Genomic DNA, 24,953 nt, shown 5'->3' on the forward strand with positions numbered 1-24,953 from the left:
CACCTCCCACATGGACTTCAAGTATGCAGACATGAAGTTTGTGCCTCTGTCAGACACAATCTCCTTTGGGAACCCCACAAGGGTAAAGATCCCCATTAGAGTTCTGGTCACCACCGGTGCAGTCACCGTCCTCAGAGGGATTGCCTCTGGGTTGTGGGTGGCATAGTCCACCAAAATCAGGATAAACCTGTTGCCTTGGACAGTTTTGGGGTCCAATGAACCAATGACGTTGATGCCCACCCTTTCAAAGGGGGTGCCAATGACAGGGAGTGGGATCAGGGGGGCCTTTAGCCGTTTCCCTGTCTTCCCACTGGCCTGGAAGGTGGGACAGTACCTACAGAATACATCTGTGGCCGTCCTCATTCGAGGCCAATAAAAGTAGGTGACAATTTTGCTAAAGGTCTTGTCTTGCCCTAAATGTCCTGCCAGGGGAATGCCATGAGCCAGGCCCAGTTACCTTTGGCTCACTGTAAAGGACATCATTCTCCCAATAAATAATGTGATCACCAGAGGCTTCACCTTCTGCTTGAGCTGAGGCCTGTTGTCTCAAACACTCAAGAGTGGTGCACTTTTTCTGCGCCTTGCAGAATTCTTCCCTGATGGGGCCACCCTCAACTTGCCAGCCAGCAAGCTCAGGTAGGTCACCTAGGACAGCCATTTCCTCCCCGGTTGGCTCACGGGCCTTCTCCTCAGGGACCCAGTCAACCACCACAGGAACTTCTGGAACAGGTTTCCCACGCCCCTTGCCCCTCTCCTTGGCAGCTGTCTAGGCCATTCTTCCAGGCTCCAGATGCCCTTGGCTCCCCTCCTGGTGCAGCCATGGACCTTGTGGTCATGCAGACCCACTCAGGCAGTCCCAACATTTCCAAGTGAGATCTTAGCTCTACCTTCTTCCAAGTAGTATGCTCAAGGTCATTGCCTACAAGACAATCTACAGACATGGCAGGACTCACAGCTACTTTCAGAGTACCAGAGACCCCCTCCTCTCACCACTCAAAGAGAACTAGAGCTACCGGGAGGTGACTCTCATGATTGTCAACAACTATGACTTGGTGGAATGTGTTCGGTAGGACCTGCTCTGCTGACACCAGCTAACCCCTGACAGTAGTCATGCTGTCCTGTGTCACACAGAGTTCCACCCATTGCCCATTATTGGGGACCCCAGCCTATACTTGGAATTACTTACAGGCATGTGGGCTTTTGGCACCATCTCTGCATCCCCCAGGGACACTAGGGTTACCTCTATCTATTCCCCACAACTAACCGGGACTACCTCCTTCCTCAGAGCTGCACTACCCAACCCAGGTGTCTGCCCTCGAGTGGGGGGCTGTGCCCTCTTGGGAAATTTGAAGTCACCCTTAGAGTGACCATACTTAGTGCACTCTATGCATTGGGATACAAACCTCCCTGTCTTACTCTCCATGAACTCTTTCTTTTTAGACTTAGATTGGGACTGGTTACCACTATTCCCATGGGAATTATTTTGGGCGCCTTTGAGAACTCCTTATTTTAAATTTTTTCTCCCTTCTCTTTCTTCTGGTGGAAACCCCGACCACCCTTCGTGGGTGTCCCTCCCAGATACCTTTTTGGACACTGGTGCTAGCCCAAAGGTCTGCCTCCTCAGCAAGCTTCCTGGGATCAGTCAGCCTACTGTCAATCAGGTGCTGGCGCAACTCTGTAAAGCAAATACTGAGCATATGCTCTCTCAGGATCAAATTATATAAACCCACATAATCATTTACTTTACTGCCTGCACCCATCTATTTAGTGCCCTGCTAGAAGAATCATAAAAGTCTACCCAAGTTTGGTTGGAGAGTTTGGTACTGTCCCTGAATTTCTGGTGATACTTTTCAGGGGTCAGTCCAAACTTGGCAATTAAAATAGCTTTCATGAGTGTGTATGTGTTTTGGTCCTCCCAAGTACTGGCATGTGCTTCCACAAGCCCGACCCCATTGCTCTTCAGGAACCCCATGAGCCCTTAGTGCAACTTCATAAGCAGAAAACCACTGGTCAATGTCATCTCCCACCACAAAATTTGACACTACATCTTTGGGTATTTGAACTTTTTGGTCTCCAGCAGGTCCAGTATATATGCTACCACCCTCACTGCTGGACTCAGACTGCCTAGTCTTGAGCTCCACCTCTTTCAGACTCAGTTCATGAGCCAGAAGTAGTTTAATTTCAGCCAAGTCCCTTTCAGCTTCAGCCTCAGCTTGTTTGGCTTCTCTCTCAGCTTTAGCTCTTCTCTCCTCTGCCTCCATGTTTGATCTGGCCAACTGCAGTTGAAACTCTCTCTCCTCCCTCCATTCCTCTGCAGTCAGGCTGTGACTTGAGACACTGCTCCCTGGTTTAGCAGGGTGCACAGATCCAGGGGTGTCAGGCCCCACTGCTGTTGGCAAATCCTGTGGAGAGCCATCCTCTTGCTCTCCCAACTCAACATTCTCTTGTGAACGGGCTTCTGTCCAGGCCCTTAGCACCTTTTGGTACTCTATCCTTCTTGGAGGCACCTCGGGTAGGTACTCCCATCTCCTTGCAGAACCCTTTCAGCTGGCTGACCATGTATGCCTCCAGCTCAGCTAGGTCAAACTCTCCAGCTCCTCCTTGAGACTCAGCCAGAGACATGTTGTATAGGATTAGATTAAAATGTGAAGCAAGAAAATTGCAGCCAAAAGAGAACAAATAAAATTGACCTTTAACTGCGGGTAGGTAGTGTACACATAGCTATTGTATATCACTGCACAAACACAAGTGCTATCCTCACCACTGAACACCAGTGTTAGAAATGGGGTCTCTAGTTGGCAGAGGTATACACCCTTGTCCAAGTAGGGACCACAATCTTAGTCAGGGTAAGTCACACACAATCCAAATTATCCTGTGTCCTCCCTCTGGTAGCTTGGCACTGAGCAGTCAGGCTTAACTTAGAAGGCAATGTGTAAAGTATGTGTGCAATACATCATACAGTATCAAAGTGAAAACACCACAAAAAATACGCCACACAGGATTAGAAAAATAGATAGTATTTATCCGGTTAACATAAGGTCAAAACGATGAAGATCCGATAAACACAAGTTGAAATGTCACTTTTGCAAGTTTACAAAGAGTCTTAAGTCTCACAATTCAACTCTTGATTACACAAAGTATCTGGTTTGCGTAAAAAATAACACGCACGGAGACCGCAGAGGAGGAGATGCGTGGAAAAATAAGGTGTGCATTGGATTTTCCGATGCAGCACAGACGATGTGTTGTTTCTTTACACGCTGCAAGGGGCTTGCGTCATTTTTCGGCACGCAGTCTTGGTTCCTCACTGTAATGCGGGGATCTTGTTGACACACAGGGATGATGTGGGGAAATCCTGGACACGCTGGAAGAAGTCACAGGCGTTGCGAAGATTTGCGAGGGCGATGCGTCAAGTTTTCCATCGCACAGCAGATGCTGTCTTGATTTTCCACTCGGGGAAGCGCCACATTGTTCTGCTTTGGCTGTGCGTCAATCAAGTATGGGAGTCCCTCGGATTTTCTGTCGCAAGACAGGCACTATGTCGAATTTCCACTCTGGAAGTCGCGCTGTGTCATTTCCGGCAGGCTGTGCATCAATTTTCGGCGCACAAGGAATTTCCTGGAGAGATGAAGTCTTTTTGGCCCTGAGACTTCAGAAAACAGGAGGCAAGCTCAATCCAAACCCTTGGAGAGCACTTCTTAGCAAAGTCAGAGGTCAGCAGGGCAGCAGGGTAACAGCAGGGCAGCAGTCCTTCTCAGTAAAGCAGTCCAGATGAGTCCTTTGGGCAGCCAGGCAGTTCCTTTTGACAGCTTGCAGGTTCAGGTCCAGAAGTGTCTGAGTTGGTGGGGTCAGAAATACAGTTTATATACCCCAAAATGCCTCTAAAGTGGGGGAGACTTCAAAGAGTGGTTTTGAAGTGAAAAGTTCCCCTTTCAGTGCAGGTCTGTCTGCCAGGGTCCCAGTAGGGAGTTTGGCAGTCCATTGCGTGAGGGCAGGCCCTTGCCTTTGAAAAGTAATTGTCAGGCTCTCCACCCTTCCAGCTCAGGAAGACCCAATCAGGATGCAGATGAGTGCAGGTGTGACTGAGTGTCCTGTGTTTGTGGTTGTCTGAGTGAAATGCTCAAGGAAGCTGTCAACCAGCCCAGCCCAGACATTGATTGGAGACAGGCTGTAAGGCACAGATGGTTTTTAAGTGCAGAAAATGCTCACTTTCTATGAGTGGCTTTTCTAAAATAGTAATATAAAATCCAACCTCACCAATAAGCAGGATTTTCTATTACTGTTCTGGCCTGACCTGATTACCCCTTTCTGATCAGAATCTACCACTCAAACCGTATATGAGGGTAGTCTTAATATTATCCTATAAAAGGAGCAGCCCTCACAGTAGTGGAAAACACATTTAGGATTTTTCCACTACCAGGACATATAAAACAAACATGTACATGCCCTGCCTTTTACCTACATAACACCCTGCCCCATGGATTACCTAGGGCCTACCTTGTGGGTGACTTATGTGAAAAAGGGGGAGTTTAAGGCTTGGCAAGTACTTTTAAATGCCAAGTCAAAGTGGCAGTGAAACTGCACACACAGGCCTTGCAATGCCAGGCCTGAGATATGGTTAAGGGGCAACTTATGTGGGTGGCACAACCATTGCTGCAGGCCCACTAGTAATGTCAATTTACAGGCCCTGGACACCGGTAATGCACTTGACTAGGGGCTTACAGGTAAATCAAATATGCAAATTGGGAATGAACCAATTTTACCATGTTTAAGGGAGAAAGCATATGCACTTTAGCACTGGTTAGAAGTGGTAAAGTGTGCAGAGTCTTAAAACCAGCACAAACAGTGTCAGCAAAGTGGAGGGAGGCAGGCAAAAAGTTGGGGGATGACCACTCTAAGGCTGTCAGGTCTAACATGACCCATCTTCTGCCTTCTTTCCTAATTCTTGGGGAGAGGTCACATCTGAGTCAACCAAGTATTGGTGCAATAATCAGACACACAGTTGTTCAAAATATGCTCTCTCAAAATCAGATTATACACACTCTCATAATCACTGACTTGGCTACCATGTAACTAGCCTTCCAAAGCTTTAATGGAGCAGTCCACAAAATCAACCCAATCCTGGGAGGACTCTTTTCTGGTCTCCATGAACTTGATTATATGGTGCTCTGTGGTTAGACCAAACCCGTCTAAGAGTGCAGATTTCAGAGTGGCATAGTTGCCAGCATCATCCTCCCTAACAGTGAAAACTCTATCTCTCCCCTTGTCAGAGAAGAAGAGCCACAGGATAGGAGCCCACTGTCTCTGAGGGACCCTTTGTACCTTATTGGCTCTCTCCAGAGCAGTGAACCACTTGTAAGTACCACCCCCACCTTGTAGGGAGGAACAACCTTGTTTAAGTTCCTGGAGTCAAAAGAGTCTTCACTGACCCTAGGGGCCAGATGTAGCAAAGGGTTTTACCCATTCTGTGTCAATAGGAAAATGTGTTTGTACATATTGCCCTAGGCTCCCTGAACCTAAAGTTGCTGCCACCATGGTGGGCTATCCCCAAAGCCTGCCACTCTCTCTCCACTGTCAAGGCCTCCCAATCTAGGGCTAGCTACTGCTGCTGCAGCCTCAGCTTGGCCTCCTCCAGTCTCAGTCTGTCTGAGTTCCCTATCTAGGGAATCCAGTGGCGGCTGGTGAAATTTGACAGTGGTGGGGCGTAAAGGTTGGGCATGACTTTTAGGTAGTGACCCAGACATGGCCTCCCTGAGCCCAAGGGCTGCTTTCACATCATGCAACAGTGACATGCAGGGTGCAATAGCTGCACTAGAATATTTCACATAACATGTGGACTCTTTTGCCAGACTCAGTTAAAAAGGTTTAAATACCTGGACAACAGAACAGTCCTTTATAGCTGCTTATGGCAAGTCTTACTGCGCAGACCGTCTCCTCTCGTTATACAACAGACGCAGCAGTGCTTAATTTGTAAATAAAAATGTGCCGGTGCCCAAAGTCCTCCTCTTAAACACGCAGCTGCTGCAATTAAATGTGCGAACACGGTATACTGAGGCAGCGTAAAACTGAAGCCACCTCGGTCCTTTTTAATCCATTTACAGCCGCTCCCTGCCACCTCAGCTCACTCATGCATCTTTCTCCTTTCTCTATTTGTGATCCTTTTTCCTTTTTCTTTTCCTCCGTCTTTCCCATATGTGTCTTTTACTCGCAGTAAATGCTTGAGGCAGAAAAATAAGTGCCGGGGCCCCGCACCGGAAACAAGCACAAATTAAGCACTGAGGCGCAGCAGTCACCTACTGGGAACCTCCAGTCCTTCCAGCCGCTGTGCTGGACTTCGAAGCGCACACAGCAGCACTCTGCCTTACAGTCACTGTCCTGGGCTGTGGGGTAGCCAAGTCGTGCTGGCAGTACTGAGGTTACATCCTTTTCACTTCGCTGCCCAGACAGCCTTCCATTTTCACTTTTCGCCACCAGTTCTAATAAAAAGATGCACATCCTGTGATCTCTCAGGCAGCCAGCCCGTCGCTTTAAGCGCTGCGGCTACGGGTGGCTCTGGGAGCCTTGCAGCCTGCAGTCACAGCACTGCACAGGGTGAAAGCCAGTCCATTACCCCCCCTGGCCCTGATTTAAAAGGGCATATTTCAGATGCGGGCCTTCTGATAAAAACTAACAAATTATCCTGCTGTAATCTTGGGGCGGCCCCGCTGAGGGTGTCAGGCCTGTTTATCTGCAGTGCAGGCGCAACAAGAGGCGCTTGACGGTTCCAAAAGTGGACTCTCTCCAAGCGTTTAGACGGTCACCTCACAGAAGTGAATGCCCACTTTTCAGGTATAGCCTTCAGTGGAAAGTATTAATATTGCTCATTTTTTATTGGTCATACATGGCGCCACAAACAGCGCCAACACTAGGGGCTTCAGGGTGCTTTGATTGAATGCTATTTTATGTCATCGACATTTGCACTGTCAGGGTCACAGCCGCTTGTCTGGCTTCTGGGCACTTGTGATCACTCAAGGGACCACAAACTCTTGTTTTGGGCTGCCTGACAAGTGATTTAATGTACATATCTGGGCTGAAGTAGTGAGCGTTCGCAGGCATTACCGCACATACCTAAAGGGCTGCCTCAGTGTTCATTACCGCACATTTCTGAGCTGCATTAGTGTGTATTACCGCACATACCTAAAGGGCTGCCTAAGTACTTCCTATTTTGGAGTGCTCTGGCGCCCCCTTTGGTTTCACGTGGGCTTCTGATAGTGTGTTCTTTATAGTCAGTCTGAAAACGAGTGATCTTGTTTCGCAACAAGTAATCGAAACAAGTACTGGTAAAGACAACAGGTCTTGCTTTTTTGACCTATCAGCTTTCCAACTGCTTTTGCCGGGAAAAAACAAGCACAATTCCGTGAATGCAAGCATACCGATCGCGATGCTATTGGCAGCCACGCCATCCCATATGCACGCACTTGCACGAGGGTGAGCCCGGCAGCTGTTAATTTATTAGGTCTTTCTTACCTGGTGCTGATCCGCTGAGTGCCGGCCGGCGGCCAGACTCCTTAAGATATATGCTATTCCGATGGTCCACGACGAGTCACAACTCGCAACAGGCACCTGTCCTGCAGTGCTTTCGGTCCGGGTCTTTCCGCCTGCCACACCCTTTCCCAGCTCTCACAGGGTGAGGTCCCACCCATGCCCTGTGGCAAGTTGGGAAAAGGGGGGGTGACAATGCTCTCCACTCTCTGATTGACGTGGAGGCTAAGCGCTTCAGGGCTTGAATCAAAAACGCCCGGGGCTAACTTGACCTCCACGTCATCAGGGGGTGGAGACTATGCCTTGATGCTGGGTCTTTGCTGAGCTGATGACCTCACAGACCCCAGGGCTGTGAGACTTTCAACCCCGCAAATAGACTCACTTTGGGCTTGCCTACATGGGAGCAGCTAAAGTGATCATGTGACTTCACGTCACTTGTCCGAAGTGTCGAGCACAGCAACAACAATGCTGGTGTTGGTGAGTGGGGGAGATAGTGCCCCCTGTTTTATAAAGTTACAAAAGAGGGTATTAGTTTTTAATTAAAAAATAAATGATCGCTTTGTTTTTATTGTGATTGTAAAGGGGGCGGAGCCCTGCCGGCCATGTACAGAAACCGCCACTGAGGGAATCATTCTCTAGAGTTGAGCAGTGTTTCTCCTCAGACACTGAGGTGACATGAGAGTGAGCAGAGGAGGATCTGTCCCCATTTCTAGTTACCCTTTCAACTAACCCTCTGGGCACAAAGGGGGGGGGGTACTGTTGTGGCTTTCCTTCCCACTACCTGAAGTGCTCCCAGCTAGGCTAGAGGGTTTACAAAGGACTCTGTGATCCTCTGAGGGACCCTGCAGACCCTCCTCAGTGTCTAGATCCTGTCTTTCTAACACTGGGGGGCTAGATTCTGCATCTTCCACCTCCTCCTCCTGGCTACCAAAATGGTCCTGGTCATCCTGGAGGAGCAGGACCAGAAGCAGACTCTTGTTAGGGTTCCTCCCTGCCTTCAGTTTTCTCTCAGCACATATCTCTCTCAGTTCCTGGAAAGTCAGGTTCTCATAGGGAGAATCCATGGCCTGAGATGTGTACTCTGCTGAAGACATGTTGTGTTGTTAGGGTGGTGTAGGTGTGCCTAACTACCCTAACTCCTAGTCTCTCAAAAGAAGTTTAGAGCAAGGGCTATGCCTAAACCCCTAGCTTACCAAAACCTAAGAGCCGAGTTCCCGGGCACAAAGTACAGTGTGTACCCCTAGTCAGTAAGTGGTCTTTCCTGTGGAAAGCAGCAAGTGACAGAGTGGTAAGGCAATTGCAAGTGCTTATCCCACCGTTGCACCACCAATGTAGGAAGCTGGCCTGGTGTGTGGTGAGTACCTGAGATACTTACTCCTTGTACCAGGTATCCCTTATTAGTGTAGTATAGGCAGAGTCTAGAAGCCACGCTCTCCAGAGGTAGCGGTGGATGAGCAGCAAAGGCTTATCTAGGAGATATGCAAGCTCATGCAATACCACTGTAGACACATAGCACTTACACACATGGAAGAAAACACTCAGCCCCATATTTATACTTTTTTAGCACCGCATTTGCGTCATTTTTTGATGCAAAATCGGCACAAACTTACAAAATTTAATTACAGGAGAAAAAGAGTAAATTACTAGATTTTCCCCAAACCACCCCACCAAAGGAAGCAAAAGAAGAAAATGCAACATCCAGACAAGACTGTAAGAAACCAGCGGTGGACTCCTGGAGAGGCAGACCTGTGGAAGAAGGGGACCAAGTCCAGAAGTCACAGAAGAGTCCAGGATGAGTAGGAGCTACTACCTACCGAGGTGTGGATGCAGGAGTTGGTCCACAGTAGAAGGAAGATGGTCAGGAATGCAGCCCTGGAGCATGTGAAGAGTTCCTAGAGGATGCATTGGACGTCCAACGCCGGATGGATGATTGCAGTCGGTCAGCGGTGTGGAAGAGCCACCAACAAGCCTTGACAAAGGCAGAAGTTGCAGTGAAGCAAAAGTGGAGCTGCTGGGGACAAGCAAAGTCCAGGAGGACTCAACCCATTGGGGGAGTCCTAGGGGGACCTTCAGCAAGGCAGAGTCCACAGAAGAAGTGGCAGCCCCCACAAGAGACCCACTGGACAAGGAACCAGGAGTCACAGAGGAGCCTATGCAGTACATCTGAAGAAGGGAGTTACGCCGCAGGAGAAGCACACAGAGGGCTATGCATCGCAGGAAGGAGTGCTGGGGGCTTGGGCTACATGGAGGCTGAAGATGCTTTGGAGGAGATAAAAACAAGCCTTGGTAGCTGCAAAAGACGAGGTGCACGGGGGTACTGTCTTGCTTGGGAAGGCAAAGGCTTACCTCCACCAAAGTTGGACAGCTGGCAGAGAGGAGCAAGAGGACTACTTTGGACCACCACCCATGATGCAGGATCCACACAGCTCAGGATGAGAGGAGATCCACTGAGCCGGTCGTCATTACAGTTTTTGCCTGCGGATGCAAGGGTGTGACTCCTTCACTCCAAGGGAGATTCCTTCTTCCTTCTCATGCCCCCCTTTCCCAAAGGAAAATCCTTTGTTCTGCTTTATTGAGCTTGAGCTGTTCAAGCAGCAGTTAGGACATAAATGTGTCTGAGGGGTGGCAGCAGCTTGGGCTGCCCAGAAAACCCCAGAATGCTGGTAGAAGCATTCATGGGTCCTCTAAGGAGCCCCCAGAGTGCAAGGAATCATACTAGCAATACTGGCAACAGTATTGGGGTATGATTCCGACATGTTTGATACCAAACATGCCTAGGTTCAGAGTTACCATTATGTAGCTGGACATTAGTAGTGACCTATGTCCAGTACACGCATGACATGGTGTCTCCGCACTCACAAAGTCCAGGAAAATGGAACTGGAGTTTGTGGGGGGCACATCTGCTAGTGCAGGGGTGCCCTCACACACAGATACTTGCACCCTGCCCTCTGGGCTAGGAGGGCCAGCCAAAAGGGGGACTTACAGTGCCTGGCAGGCCTGCATATACACTTTGCATGGGCGACCCATAGGTGACATAATACATGCTGCAGCCCATGGGGATACCCTGGTACCCAGTGTCCTGGGTACCTGGGTACCATATACTGGGGAGGTACACAGGGGCACCAGTATGCCAAATGTGGGGTGTAAGTAACTAATTTACCAAGTTAGAAGAGACAGAGCACAATCACTGGGGTGCTGGCCAGCAGGATCCCAGTGAACACAGTCAGACACACTAACAACAGGCAGAAAATGGGGGTAACCATGCCAAGAAAGAGGGTACTTTCCTACACGTGGGCTCCCTGACGGTGTCCGCTTCCTCTGCTATGCTCAACGTGTATTGCTGCCGCTTGTACTCACATTGTACCTTGCTGCATTTCTGACTAATCTGATCATTAGGCCCTGTGTGCGAATGGAGGACTTCTACTGCTGCAGATGTGTATGCGTCACTGTTTATATGTTTATGGTTTTGTGTCTTTTTCTTAAGTGTAAAACAATCAAATGTGTTATAAAAAAAGGTATGGCACTGTTTTGGTCTTTCCCTATGCTGGCTCACTTTAGGCAGCCATGCTCCAACACAGACACGCTTGCACCATAGTGCAAGGGTGACTGCATTGTGTGTAGCATAGCTTTTGAACTGGAAGGAGCGCATTTCAGCACAAAAAACTATGCTTTGAAGTTTTTCCCACTTTGAATGCATGCTGTACAATGCAGAACACATGCAAAGAGGGCAAAATGAGGAGAAATTAAAACATTTCTCCTCGTTACACCAGAATGGAGGAGGTGCAGGATTTTGGTGCAAATCCCTGTCTACAATTCTTTGTAGTTAGGGATTGGCATCAAAACTCATGGGTGGTTGAATGGTAATGCCCATACAGCACTGATGGAACATCCCCTTGACGCAAAGTAATGCAAGGTAGCGCATTACACAAAACTTCAATACTTTGGGTTATAGTTGCGGTGGATTGTAAATCCCATTTGAATATTCTACAGCAGGTTTGCGTGAGAAAATAATATGAAGCAGACACCTAGGGCCAGATTTACAAAAAAGGTGTGCATCGGTCCCGGTTCTTGCATGCCCCTACCACCACCTAACAACACGATTCTCACGCCGTTTTTACAATACGGCGCACCATGGCGTACGTTAAGACAATAGCGTCAAAAATCGTCAAAATATTTGATACTATTGTGGCGCTTTGCTGCACTAGTGTCAAAAATGTTGATGCTTGTGCAGCAAAGTGCAAGGAGGCCCATTGATTACAATGGGTGCGCCACTTTAACAACTGCATTATGCAGGCGCTAAAAATGACACCAAAAATGGTGCAGTGAAATCTTGTAGATTTCACTGCATCATATTTGGGGGCCTTCAAACGCCGGAACGTCCTCCCTTGCATACATTTTGCCTGACGCAGACATAATGTGGCACTCAGGTCACAAAGTGGCGCAATGCATGCATTGCGCCACTTTTTTAAATATGGTGTGGTGAAAATTGGCCCCTTGAGCCACATTTGCTTTAACAAATTACTCTAATGTGGGGCAAGAAGGTGCTAGGGCCTTGTAAATTTGCCTCAAAGTGTTTCTAAATCTGTGCCTGAGTATTTAATTGAGCATGTGGATTTTAGAGCAAAAACTTATAATTGGAGGAAAATTTATCACACTAATGAATACAGACTCGGCGCAGTTGGATTTTATTGGGCGCAAATTGCAATGAGTGTATAGGTGTCATGTTTTCGCTCTCCAGGTGTAATCATGGATGGTAATTTTATCATCGGTGGTAGTGTTCTCATAAACAATTAACATAAATTAATACCAAACGCAGATTTTAACACTGCTCAATCACATCTTATTTTCCCTCTCTTAAGGGTATTCCAACTTTGTTAAGGTCAATTGCCAACTTCATTTTTTCAGCTCAAAATGGTTGCAACCTGTAAACTGTAAGACCCATATTCATGGGCTTTTGGCGCAGGGCAGCGCAACAAGTCACCTTGCTTTGCTGCCCTGTGTCAAAAGGAAAGGACAGGAATGCACCGCGTTTAAGTAATACAGCGCATACCTGTCCTTTCCCACTGCTCTTGCACCGTTTTGGCAGCCTAGCGCCAGCGCAGGCACCCTTGCACCATGGTGCAAGGATGTCTGTGTTGTAGGCAGGATTGTTTTTTTACAGGAAGATCATGCCAAAAACAATCCTAGGAGGCGTTATCCTCTTTCTATGTGTGCTGCATTCTGCAGCACACATAGAAAGAGGAAAAAACTAAGAGAAATAAAGATATTTCTCCTCATTGTGCCTCCCCTGGGGAGGCATAAGGGTTTGCCACATCCCCAGGTTTACAAGCTCTGCTTCAAAATCCATGGGTGTTGCATGGGAACACCCACTGCAACACCCATGGAAAGCTTTCCTTACGCAGAGTTGCTTGGCGTGTCCTCATAGATATGAGTTTAAGGTTTGCGCTGCAGTTGCGTCACAACAAAGTATGCAACGGCGGTGCAAAGGCTCATAAATATGCCCCTTAATTTGCTCCGAATATGGCTGAACACTGTTAACTTCTGTGTGTAATTCCCAATGTATCTCCATCCCTTTCTCAAGGCTCCATAAGAAGGCTTTCCAAGAGATGATCTTTGAAGTTTATTTCAGGTTGCAGATCTTTATGTCCACTAATAGTAAAAGGCTAAATTAGTGCCATTAAGTTAGTTCATTGGAGCTGTCGCACAGTTTCAAGTACCCACCAGGGACTGAAGTGAATGGGAAGCAATCTGTTTAGACAGACCTCTTCCAGATCCACCATATTCCGCTGCTCCAGTCACACTCCTTTTTTGTCACTATCTGATTTCTGTAACAAATGTTATGCACAGAACAAAAGTCTATAAAGTTTTAGGATTTTACAAGCAGTTGAGGCATGGTCAAGACATTCACTGATCAATATTTTTCTATGGTTTTGCTTTGCAGCCAGCAAAACTCCGGATAAGCTGCAGCAGGTGTCACTTCCACTCCTGACCAACACTGACTGCAAGAGATACTGGGGTAACAAGATCGCTGATGTCATGATCTGCGCCGGAGCTTCTGGAGCCTCCTCATGCATGGTAAACAGCCAGATCTATTCAATTTTTATGCAACACAGCGTAGCAACCCTGGCCCAGATTTACAACCTTGTAGAGTCAGGTTTGCATTATGTTTCTAATGCAGACCCGACACACAAGGTTGGCTTGGTATTTGCAATCCATCGTAAATCATGGTTTGCATTAGATTGTCACCAAAAGTAATGCAACGCAGCACAATGTGTTGGCTTCCATTACTTTGCAGAAAGGAGATGCTTCGTGTGTGGTGAATGGGCTTATCGGTGCATCCAGTCATGGATTCTGATGCAATCCATATTTACAAAATCTTGTGCCTCCCTGTGGCTGGCATAAAGAAGAGATAACATTACAAAAAGGCCCAGCCCAAAAACGATTCCACAGGGTGGACAAGGGAATGAAAAAATATTTTTTTATGTAGAAAAACCCTCACCCACCAGGGTTACCCTTTGGTGGCATGCTTCATCATTGGGTTTCCTCCCGTTCTGATGCGGAACAGGGAGTGCTACGACCAACGGAATACGAGAGAGCACTGATGTATTGTCATCAATGTGAATTTTTAAAGGGATAGGATTGGTGGGGTCTAGGGTTAGTTAAAAATACCTGCCTCTGGGTGCTATTAGTAATTTAATATGTGTCACGGGCAGTGTGAATAGAAAGGGGCATTGGGGTGTGGTATACTATGTACCTTACCTCCTGGTCAGTCTACATGTTTCCCTCTCAAAATTCACATTGATGAAACTACATCAGTGCTCCCTTGTGTTCCGTTGGTTGTAGCACGCCCCGTTCCGCAGTGGAATGGGAGAAAACCCAATGATGAAGCATGCAGCCAAAGGGTAACCCTGGTGGGTGAGGGTTTTTCTACACTTAATTCTTTCCCTTGTCCACCCTGTGGAATCTTTTTAGGGCTGGGCCTTTTTGTAGTGTTATTTATGTTATAATGAGGACAATCTCAGCCCCTCCAAAACCTCCTTCTTTGTTATCATATAATGAAGAGATATACATTTATTTCTCCTTGTTTTTCCTCTTTGCATGTGTGCAATCTGCAGCCCACGTACAAAGAGGAAATTGCCTTTCAACATGGCTTTTTTGGGCAGGATGGAACCCATTCCTGCACTAAAACTGAGCTGACCACAACACAGACATTCTTGCACTATGGTGCAAGGTTATTTGTGTTGGCGTTTGTCAATGTGCCAATGCAGGAAAAGAGCAGAACAGCGCCACACCTTTGTAGAGATGGTGCTGCTCTGCCCTCTTCTGCTTCCCCTTTCTGATGCCCATTTCAAGGAGGCATTTGCACCAAAGCCCGATTTGACATTGTGCAGCACACATAGAAAGAGGAAAACACCTCAGAGGATTATTTTTGTGCATGAAGGCATCCCTTCCTACACAGAAAACAATTCTGGTTGCAATGCTGGCAACCTTGTACCATAACTCAAGGTTGCGTGTATTGACGCTAGGCAGCCAAAAGTGTGCTTGTGCAAGGAGAGGACAGTAATGCTCCATGTTATGTTAAATATGGCACATTCCTGTCCTCTCCCCTTCACGTAGCACAATGCATTAAATCGGTCTTTCAGTTAAAACATATGGGTGTTTGCACAGATCCAGCCACTAAATGAAAAGTTCTGCAAAGCAAGGCAAAGAGCTTTTTGTGCTCAGATAACAATACTTTTCCAGCACAAAAAACCTTTGGTGTTTGGGAGTAGATACTATGTGTTGCTTTCCTTCACTTTGAAACAGCACAAAGGCCCACGCAAAACTGTGTTTGTGCAGTTTTGCGTGAAAACGTTTAGCGCCGGCTAGCACCATTCCAAGACGTCGGCCGGGCGCCATATTTATGGAATGGCGCTAGCCGGCGCTAATGCCCTGCTAACAGGGTGGGGGAGGCGTAGGGGAAACTGGAGCTTGTGCGCCAAATTATGCCGCTACACTGTTTAGAGGCAAAAAAATGCCCCAATCCTGTGGTGTCCCTCTGGTGTGGGTGTCCCTGGGGCCAGGGAAGGGCCTACAGGTTCCCTAATGCCTGCCCATTCGCAAGCGTTAAATAATTGCGCTAGGCAAGCTTAGCGCCATTATTTAAGGTCCCCATGCAACCTTGCTGGATTTTAGCACGGGGGATACATATGGTGCTAAGGCCATATCATCCTTTTCTGGACAGGAACACTTACCTTGCATCTCATTGACGCAAAGTAGGTTTTTATGTCCAGAAAACAATGTAAACTCCATAACTTTGGCGATAGAAGTGTCTAGATCCAAAGTATAAATACGGAGTGAGGTTTGCACTGAATTAGTGTAAAAAAAATGACACTAATTCAGTGCAAACCGAGTATAAATATGGGCCAAAGTCTTATTAAATCTGGGCCTCAGTCTGTTACTCAGAAGGTCTCTCTTTCACAGTCCGCCTGCCTATCCCTACCCTCTTGGACACCTACCCATCTGTCATAGTACTCCGCTAACTTTCACGCATTCATGTCCCTCCTTCTGCCTGGTAATGGTGTTGCATGTGCTCTAAAGTTGCAGCCTGCATTTCTGACCTATCACTTTGATTTCAGGGTGACTCTGGTGGCCCTCTTGTGTGCCAGAAGAACGGCGCCTGGACCCTGGTGGGCATCGTCTCCTGGGGTAGCGGCAACTGCTCCCCATCGTCTCCTGGAGTTTACGCACGCGTTACGTCACTGAGAGCTTGGGCTGATCAAATTATTGCTGCTAATTAAATTAGGTGCCTATTAAAGATTGCAAAGTTAAATCGCAATAAATGGAATGTCATTCGTTCTAGTTACGGTTTCAAATTATTTTTCATTTTTCTTGTTTAAGATGTGCTGTCCTGCCACTGGTCAAGTCTTAGACGCAGAAAGTAGGGATGTGGGGGTGCCGGATCACCCTAAAAAATAGCCATGTTGGAGTTCAGAAGGTGAATGAGCACTTTCAATCTCTTTTAGTTTTTTGTTTATCTTCTCACATTTTTGGTGTGCTGAAAGACAGAGGTCAAAAGTTCAGGCTTTGTTTTCTGACAAATTAGAGCTTATTTGGAAACTGGTGTTCACTTTTATTCCTCAGACTTCAAAGAGAGAAGATTTTAGAAGAGTGACCTAGGTGAGGATCTTCCTGGGGTACAGGGAGTGGAAAGAAAGGCATTATGATGTCAGGTGTTTATCTAACATACAACAGCATTTAAATACCTGTAAATGGACTATACACATATTTTAAAATATATCAGCACATAGAAAAAACAAAGCACACTTTTTTTGTAATTCTGAAGTGTGAGACTTTAATAGGATCAAAGGAAATTAAGACACTTTACTTGGTGATACGCAAATGATGACTATTAACTGAAGCCCAATTTCAACACATTATCATTTCTGCATCATACAGATTTATTAGTAAAACTGCATGCCTATGCAAATTTAGTGGTCATTTCAACCAAAGATTATCTGTCTGTAAATAACATCGCAGTACTACACCAGGGGCCATATTATATAAGCAGTGCAATTTCCCTGTTTGCACCACAACCCACCTTTCAAAAGATACACCATGTGTAAACGGGGAAAGTGCACTGTGTTATGCAAAATGTGCTGCCCCCAAAGCAGCCACAAACTTGTGCTGCCTTAGGGGCAACACATTCAAGTGAAATATGGAGCAGCTGCTTCAAAGCCGCTCTGTGTTTCACAGTGCAGGCTGCATGACGCCTGCACTTTCAAAAGGAGAGCGAGATCCCCTTGCAGGCAGGTGCAGTGACTGATTGCACCCATCGCTCCCTTTAGAAGGCTCACGGAAAGTGCTCCACCTTTTTGTGACGCGGCCTATGCACCCATGTTGCTAATACGGCACAGAGGCAATGATTCCCCCATTTACATGGGGGCACACCCCTACGCAAATGAGGGAATGCCCTCTCATGATATAGTGCTGTCTCTTAGCTCTGTATGCCAGCACTATCAGTATCACAGAAGGGGAGGCACAAGCGTCTGTGGCCCCTTCTGTAACACCATTGTGCCCCAAGGGTACACAAAGCAGGCACACATGGCCATTGCACCCACGGGGCATAATAAATAATATGGCCCTAGTGGTCCTAAATGCACCAGCGGTTAAATACCACACCCTTAATACTCTCCTGCTGAATTGGCATGTCACATTTGCTACACTTGAATTTTTTGTGGCGCTTTGATTTTTCACAATCGGTAAGACTTCAGTGATATAACATTAAGGGCAGCACCCCCACTCTGATGATTGTTCCAGCACCACTGGGTCAGGTATGAGGCAGGTAGGGGAAGATTTATCATAGTGTTGTGTTGCCTTTGCATCATGCAAGGTAACACAAGGGCAAAGTAGCACTAAAGTCAAAGTTACCAAGCAATTTAAGACCACATTGGGTGGCCCTGCTGCGCTTGGTAAATCTTGAGTAACGCAAGGAAGCGCAAGTTCTTACCCTGCTTCACTCTGCATTGGGAAGGCTTTTGATGGGTGGTGTGTGGGTGTTCCCACACATGCACCCATGGATTTTGGACCATTTTCAGATTAGCTTTGAGTGGTAGACCTGGGAATGTGTCAAAATGATAGAAATATGTTTATTTCTCCTCATTTTTCCTCTTTGAGAAAGCCTCAGAGGACTATGTTTGTGCATGAAGGCATCCCTTCCTGCACAAAACGATTCTGGTTGCAAAGCAGGCACCCTTACACCATGACTCATTGTTGCCTGCGTTGGCGCTAGGCAGCCAAAAGTGTGCCTGTGTAAGGAGAAGACAGGAATGCCCAATATTATGTTAAATATGGCACATTCCTGCCCTCTGCCCTTCACTTAGCACAGTGCAGCAAGGTGTCTTGCTGTGTTATATTGTGTGAAAATTTGATAAATCTGGGCCTGAGTGCATTAACAAAATTGTTTTGAATAACGCGTATAAGGGCGTGAATGTGCCAAAACTTCAACATTGTTGCAAGACAATACTAATGGCCATGGCAACACAAATCACCACATTAATTAATATAAAATTGTGTAAGTAAATAAATGGCAGAAAGTCTGCTAAACAAATCTCAATAACATATGTATGTTTAATGGCATTGTTATTTTTTCTTAGTAGGCTTCAAATGTAGGGGCCTATTTGTGAGACTGTCACTCAGTGCACCACAGCAAGTCACCTTGCTGTGCTGTACTGCATGACAAGGAAAGAGCATTAATGCACCAAGTTTAAGGCAATAAGGTGCATTCCTGCCTGTTCCCCTGCACTGGTGCACTTTTGGCAACCTATCTCCAAAGCAGGCACCCTTGCATAATCGTGCAAGAGTGCCTGCGTTGCATGCAGGATTGTTTTTGAGCAGGAACGGACACCTTCCTGCTCAAAATCAATCCTATGTGGCATACTCTTCCACATAAAAAAGGAAGTAATGAGGAGAAATAAAGATATTTCTCCTTGTTATGCCTCACCTGAGAAGGCGTATCTTTTTGGCACAATCCCAGGTCTACCAGTTCTGGTAAATCTGGCAATGCATAAAAAATCATGGCAGTTGCGTCGGAACACCCACACAACACTTATAGGATGCCTTCTCAGGGCACTGTAAGGCAACGCAGTGATTTGCCCTGCGTTGCCTTACTCCAGATATATGAAGGCACTCAGGGCCTCACAAAGTGGCCTTGCATGGTTTTATAAATCACATTTAAGGTTAGTGTTGCTCTTGCATCACATTGCATGGGCAAGAGCAATGCAAATCGGTTCATAAATAGGCTCCGTAGTCTTCACAAAGTAAACAAGCACTGGCAAAACCAGGAGTCTTGTTTTTCCTAAGCAAGCAATGGTAAAGCTAAAAGGCTGGGAACTTTCATAGACGTATTTGGTAATTGTTGGGCTACATTATGTGTATTGCCTCCATCTTTCCTAGAAAGAAAATAACACAAAGATACAACCTCTTGGGCTGCAACAATATAGAAGCTGGAAACAGGACCCTTTTGTTGACACTCTGCATTAGGAAAGTTAAGCTGTATCTTCAAAGAAGAGTGTTATAAAAAGTAGTCAGAAAAAAAAGATGATGTCTGCATTGCTTAAGTGATGCAACACAAATATTTCATAATAGATGCTTTTACCAAAGGACCAGTATGAAATATTTTCAGTCGAGCTGTAGGAAAGCTTGCATGTGTGCATAATTCTATTTTGTCAACAAAAAAGCTGGATATCCGACAGCATGTTAAGTAAAGCAGATGTATGAGCAAGGATGAGTAGTGAATAGCCCGAGCCTATCATAAAGACCTGGATCCGGATTTATGAACATTTGGCGCAACACAATGCAGCAAGACAACTTGCTGCACTGCGTGAAATTGAGAGAGCAAGAATGCACCATATTTACTAAGATACAGCACATTCCTGCTCTCTATCTACGATAGCGCAATGAGTGCTGCCCAGCATCAAGAGGCACCCTTGCACCTTGGTGCCTCCTTTAAGCCAGGATTGTTTTTGTGCAAGAAGAGGCACCTTCCTGCACATAAACAATCTTCTATGTGTGTTGCAGAAAGAGGTAATAACAAGGAGAAACAAACATATTTGTCTTCATCACACCTCACACGGAAAGTGTAACATTTTGATGCATTCCCAGGTTTACTAGTCCCATTAAATCAAGGAATGCGCCAAAAACAAAAGATGGATGCTTGGGAACACCCAAGCTCCACCCAAGGAAATAGGGGCCAGATGTAGCAAACTTTTGCGAGTCGCAAATGGCCCGAATCGCAATTTGCGACCCCGCAAAATCGGAAATGGGATGCAAAAATCCCATTTCCGAATCGCAAATTGTGACGCGAGCCATTACAGACTCGCAAAAATTGCGACCCCATTTTGCGACCCGCTAATAGGAAGTCGCAATTTGCGAGTCGCAAACCATATGAAATAGCCACTCGCAAACTGCGACTAGTCGCAAAAAGCCCATTTTGCACTTCGAATTTACCACTAAGTCAAGCAGGTGGTAACCAGAACCAAAGTATAAAAGGGGACCCAGAAGGCACCTGGGTCACTCAAGATGGTGGAGATATATGTGATAGCAAGGAGGAGGAGAGCCCACGCCGCACAGCAGATGAGGAGGAGGAGCCAGAGACAGGAGAAGATATACAACACTTTTCCAACAAACTGAGGAGGAGATTTATGATAAATACAGATTCAGCAGTGCAGCAATATTAGAATTAATAGATCTACTCAATCCGCAGCTTCAACGCCAGACTGTGCGCTGCAGCGCCATCCCCACACATGTGCAAGTGTTATGCTCACTGCACCTCTTGGACTCGGGTCGCTATCAGGGGGCCATTGCAGTGGCAGGTGGGGTATCTCAAAGTGCACTCTCACGGTTCTTCAGAGCATTCCTAGATGCCATACTCACACACATGTCCAGATACATATACCTACCCAGGAATGAGGCAGAAATCAACAGCACCAAGTTGGAATTCTACAGGATTGCCAACTTCCCGCATGTAATAGGGTGTGTAGACAGGACACATATACAAATATGCCCTCCTGCAAATCTGGAATATCTGTTAGGCAACCGGAAGTGTACCCACTCACTGAACATCCAGGTGGTATGTGACGCCCATTATGTTATAACTGACATGGTTGCCAAATTTCCAGGGAGTACACATGACTCCTACATTTTCAGGCACAGTGGGATACACCAACGCCTAGAACGTGGGGAGTTTGGAGACGGATACCTCCTAGGTGAATACACCTTGCAGACATACACACATGTCAATGTGGAACCCATCTATGCCCAGCTAACATTGTTCACTTTGTCCAAACAGGTGTCAGTGCATATGCACTACGACCATGGATACTTACCCCGTACTTAACACCCAACAATGAGACAGAGAGGCGATACAACAGTGCACATAGGAGGACCAGAAATATTATAGAGAGGACCTTTGGACTGTAGAAGGCAAGATTCCGATGCCTCCACAGAAGTGGAGGTGCCCTCCAGTATGCCCCAATACCAGCATTCAAGATCGTTGGTGCATGCGCTATACTGCACAACATTGCCACCAGACGTGGGCTACATCTCACCCCTGCAGACCCAGATTCGGAGGATGACGAGCAAGAGCTACCACATCGCCATCATGGGGATAGAAGCATTGCAAATCAAGGCAGACAGAGACGGGACCACATTGCAAACCAATACTTTGGAAGGTACGTGGTAACTGTCACCACACACACAAATGTCGCATACAAAGAGCCCAGGTGTGAAGTGGAACAAACAAGAACTTTAATGATGTGAACCAATAAACTATTTACAAAAACTATTGATCAGGGGCTGTAAAAGTCCACCTGCTATGAGGACACATTAACCTCATGTGCCTCCATTGTATGTCAGTGCGTAGCTCACACCCTACGCCTGGGACGCCCAGAATGGCTGGTTCCTGGAGCATCTGCAGTTCCCTGCTGTGCACTTCCACTACGCAACACCCTGGTGTCTGTAGCAGATGCACTACTTATAGTAGAGCCCTCCTCACTGTCTTGCGGTGTGTCTTCCGCACCCCTAGCCACCTGTCTTGCCTCCATCATGTCCACTGCGTGGCTTATGCGTCCCAGCCCACGACCCACATCGCTGGCAAAGTGGTCCATGTCCACCTGTAGGCTGACTGTGCGGCGTGACAGCCCCGTGGTATTTACAGCCAGGCGGACAATGGAGGCAGCCATGCGGTCTAGCCAGTGGATTAGCTGCCGGTCACGTCGCCTTGCACCCTCTCTCTCCGTGACAAGTTCAGCCACTCGTTGTCTGATTGAGAGCACAAGGTCACCTACATTGCTGTTCAGGTGTTGTAGCTCTGTGTGGACCTGTTGCAGCCCTGTTGTTTGATTCCTTTCCATTCGCCGCATGCCCCCTGAAATCAGTCTCATTTGCCTTGTCTGCAGGCGCTGACCATGGATGAGTGCAGCCTCGGCGGCAGGAATGGAGGCGTCCCCTACTTCTCCCTGTGACACTGTAGGGACAGTGACATGTCGCCTGCAACGCGGTGGTGGATCTGTGTCCTGTATGCTGGCACTGTGGCTGGGACCGGGTGCTGCCTCTATCTCCAGTATGGCCACTGGTGCATCTGGAGGGGACTGTGGTTGGGTGGTGCAGGTCCCTGTGGTGGCTGCTCCTGGGTCCTGTGCTGCCTGGTGGCTGACTTCTGGCCCGTGGATGGTGTGGCTAGAGGTGGAGTGTTGTGGGAGACCTGTGGGACATAGGGAACACACTGTCAGTATCTACCATCTGTTGTATGCTTCCTAATAAACTGTTGCCTATCAGCTGCCTACTTGACTACATTGCCCATAATGCACCATTCAGGTGGTTGCTACTCTGAAATGGAGCTATTTTGGTTGTGCATGCTGCTGTGTACTAGGTGGGTGGGGGCATGGCAGATATGGGTGTACATGCATGTTTCATGGTACTCACTGGTTGATGGTCCTGGCGCTGACGTGTCCAGCTCTCCTATTCCAGACACTGCCTCTGGCTCCAGGGTCTCTTCCACTCTTTCCTCCAAGGGTGTGGGTGGTGGTATGGTAGATAGTCCTCCTCCAGTGCCCCTCATCTCCCGGAGGCGCTCTGCCACCCTCTCCTTGGTCCGGGAGCGCAGGTCATACCACCTTTTTTTAAGTTCCTCAATGCTCCTGTGGCTCACACCCATTGAATTAACTTTTTCTTGGATTTCAGTCCAAATCCTCCTTTTCTCCAGGTCTGGCACACTGAGGGCTGCTCTCCCAAAGAGGTGATCATGGTGCTGGCAGCATTCATCCATCAGCACCTCCAGTTCTCTTTCAGAAAACTTGATCTTTCTCTTTCTGGCTGATTCCTCCATTTTTGCTGCTGTTCCTCCTGTTGGCTGTTCAGCAGTTGGAAATGTGTGTGGTCCTCCCTCCTCCCAGGTGTATTAGTAAACTTCCCGGCTGTGATGTCATCATCAAGAGCCAGGAAGTGTTTTCCAGAGTGCTCTGCTGCACCTGCATGCAATTTGCGGCACAGTCGCAATTTGCGACACCCACTTGCAATTTGCGTGTTCGTTTTTAGCGAGGTCACAAAAAGCGACCTCACAAACAGCGGACTCGCAATCTGCGGTGCGACTTCATTTGCGAGTGGCAAAATGAGGTCGCTTTTTCTTGTTGGATACCATTTTGCGAGTCGGAAATTGCGAGTCGCAACGACTCGCAATTTCTGACTCGCAATTTTTTAGCTACCTACATCTGGTCCTTAGGTAGCTAAAAAATTGCGAGTCGTTGCGACTCGCAATTTCCGACTCACAAAATGGTATTCAACAAGAAAAAGCAACCTCATTTTGCGACTCGCAAATGAAGTCGCACCGCAGATTGCGAGTTCACTAAAAATGAACACGCAAATTGCGAGTGGGTGTCGCAAATTGCGACTGTGCCGCAAATTGCATGCAGGTGCAGCAGAACACTCTGGAAAACACTTCCTGGCTCTTGATGATGACATCACAGCCGGGAAGTTTACTAATACACCTGGGAGGAGGGAGGACCACACCCATTTCCAACTGCTGAACAGCCAACAGGAGGAACAGCAGCAAAAATGGAGGAATCAGCCAGAAAGAGAAAGATCAAGTTTTCTGAAAAAGAACTGGAGGTGCTGACGGATGAATGCTGCCAGCACCATGATCAACTCTTTGGGAGAGCAGCCCTCAGTGTGCCAGACCTGGAGAAAAGGAGGATTTGGACTGAAATCCAAGACAAAGTTAATTCAATGGGTGTGAGCCACAGGAGCATTGAGGAACTTAAAAAAAGGTGGTATGACCTGCGCTCCCGGACCAAGGAGAGGGTGGCAGAGCGCCTCCGGGAGATGAGGGACACTGGAGGAGGACCATCTACCATACCACCACCCACACCCTTGGAGGAAAGAGTGGAAGAGACCCTGGAGCCAGAGGCAGTGTCTGGAATAGGAGAGCTGGACACGTCAGCGCCAGGACCATCAACCAGTGGGTACCATGAAACATGCATGTACACCCATATCTGCCATACCCCCACCCACCTAGTACACAGCAGCATGCACAACCAAAATAGCTCCATTTCAGGGTAGCAACCACCTGAATGGTGCATTATGGGCAATGTAGTCAAGTAGGCAGCTGAGAGGCAACAGTTTATTAGGAAGCATACAACAGATGGTAGATACTGACAGTGTGTTCCCTATGTCCCACAGGTCTCCCACAACACACCACCTCTAGCCACACCGTCCAGGGGCCAGAGGTCAGCCACCAGGCAGCACAGGACCCATAAGCAGCCACCACAGGGACCTGCACCACCCAACCACTGTCCCCTCCAGATGCACCAGTGGCCATACTGGAGATAGAGGCAGCACCCGGTCCCAGCCACAGTGCCATCGTACAGGACACAGATCCACCACCGCGTCGCAGGCGACGT

General features: G+C 47.5%; 1 protein-coding gene across 1 annotated transcript in view; it reads left to right on the forward strand.

Annotated features, from left to right (window-relative positions):
• LOC138268193 (chymotrypsinogen 2-like) overlaps positions 1–16,359 on the forward strand; it is a 61,619-nt gene extending 45,260 nt beyond the window's left edge. The window contains exons 6-7 of the mRNA XM_069217615.1: positions 13,460–13,593; positions 16,137–16,359. Of these exons, the coding sequence (XP_069073716.1) occupies positions 13,460–13,593; positions 16,137–16,298 (296 nt within the window). The 3' untranslated portion in view covers positions 16,299–16,359. The remainder of the gene's footprint in view (positions 1–13,459; positions 13,594–16,136) is intronic.
• Positions 16,360–24,953: the final 8,594 nt, after the last annotated feature.

This window comes from Pleurodeles waltl, chromosome 12, assembly GCF_031143425.1.
Source record: "Pleurodeles waltl isolate 20211129_DDA chromosome 12, aPleWal1.hap1.20221129, whole genome shotgun sequence".
NCBI classification, from domain to species: Eukaryota; Metazoa; Chordata; class Amphibia; order Caudata; family Salamandridae; genus Pleurodeles; species Pleurodeles waltl.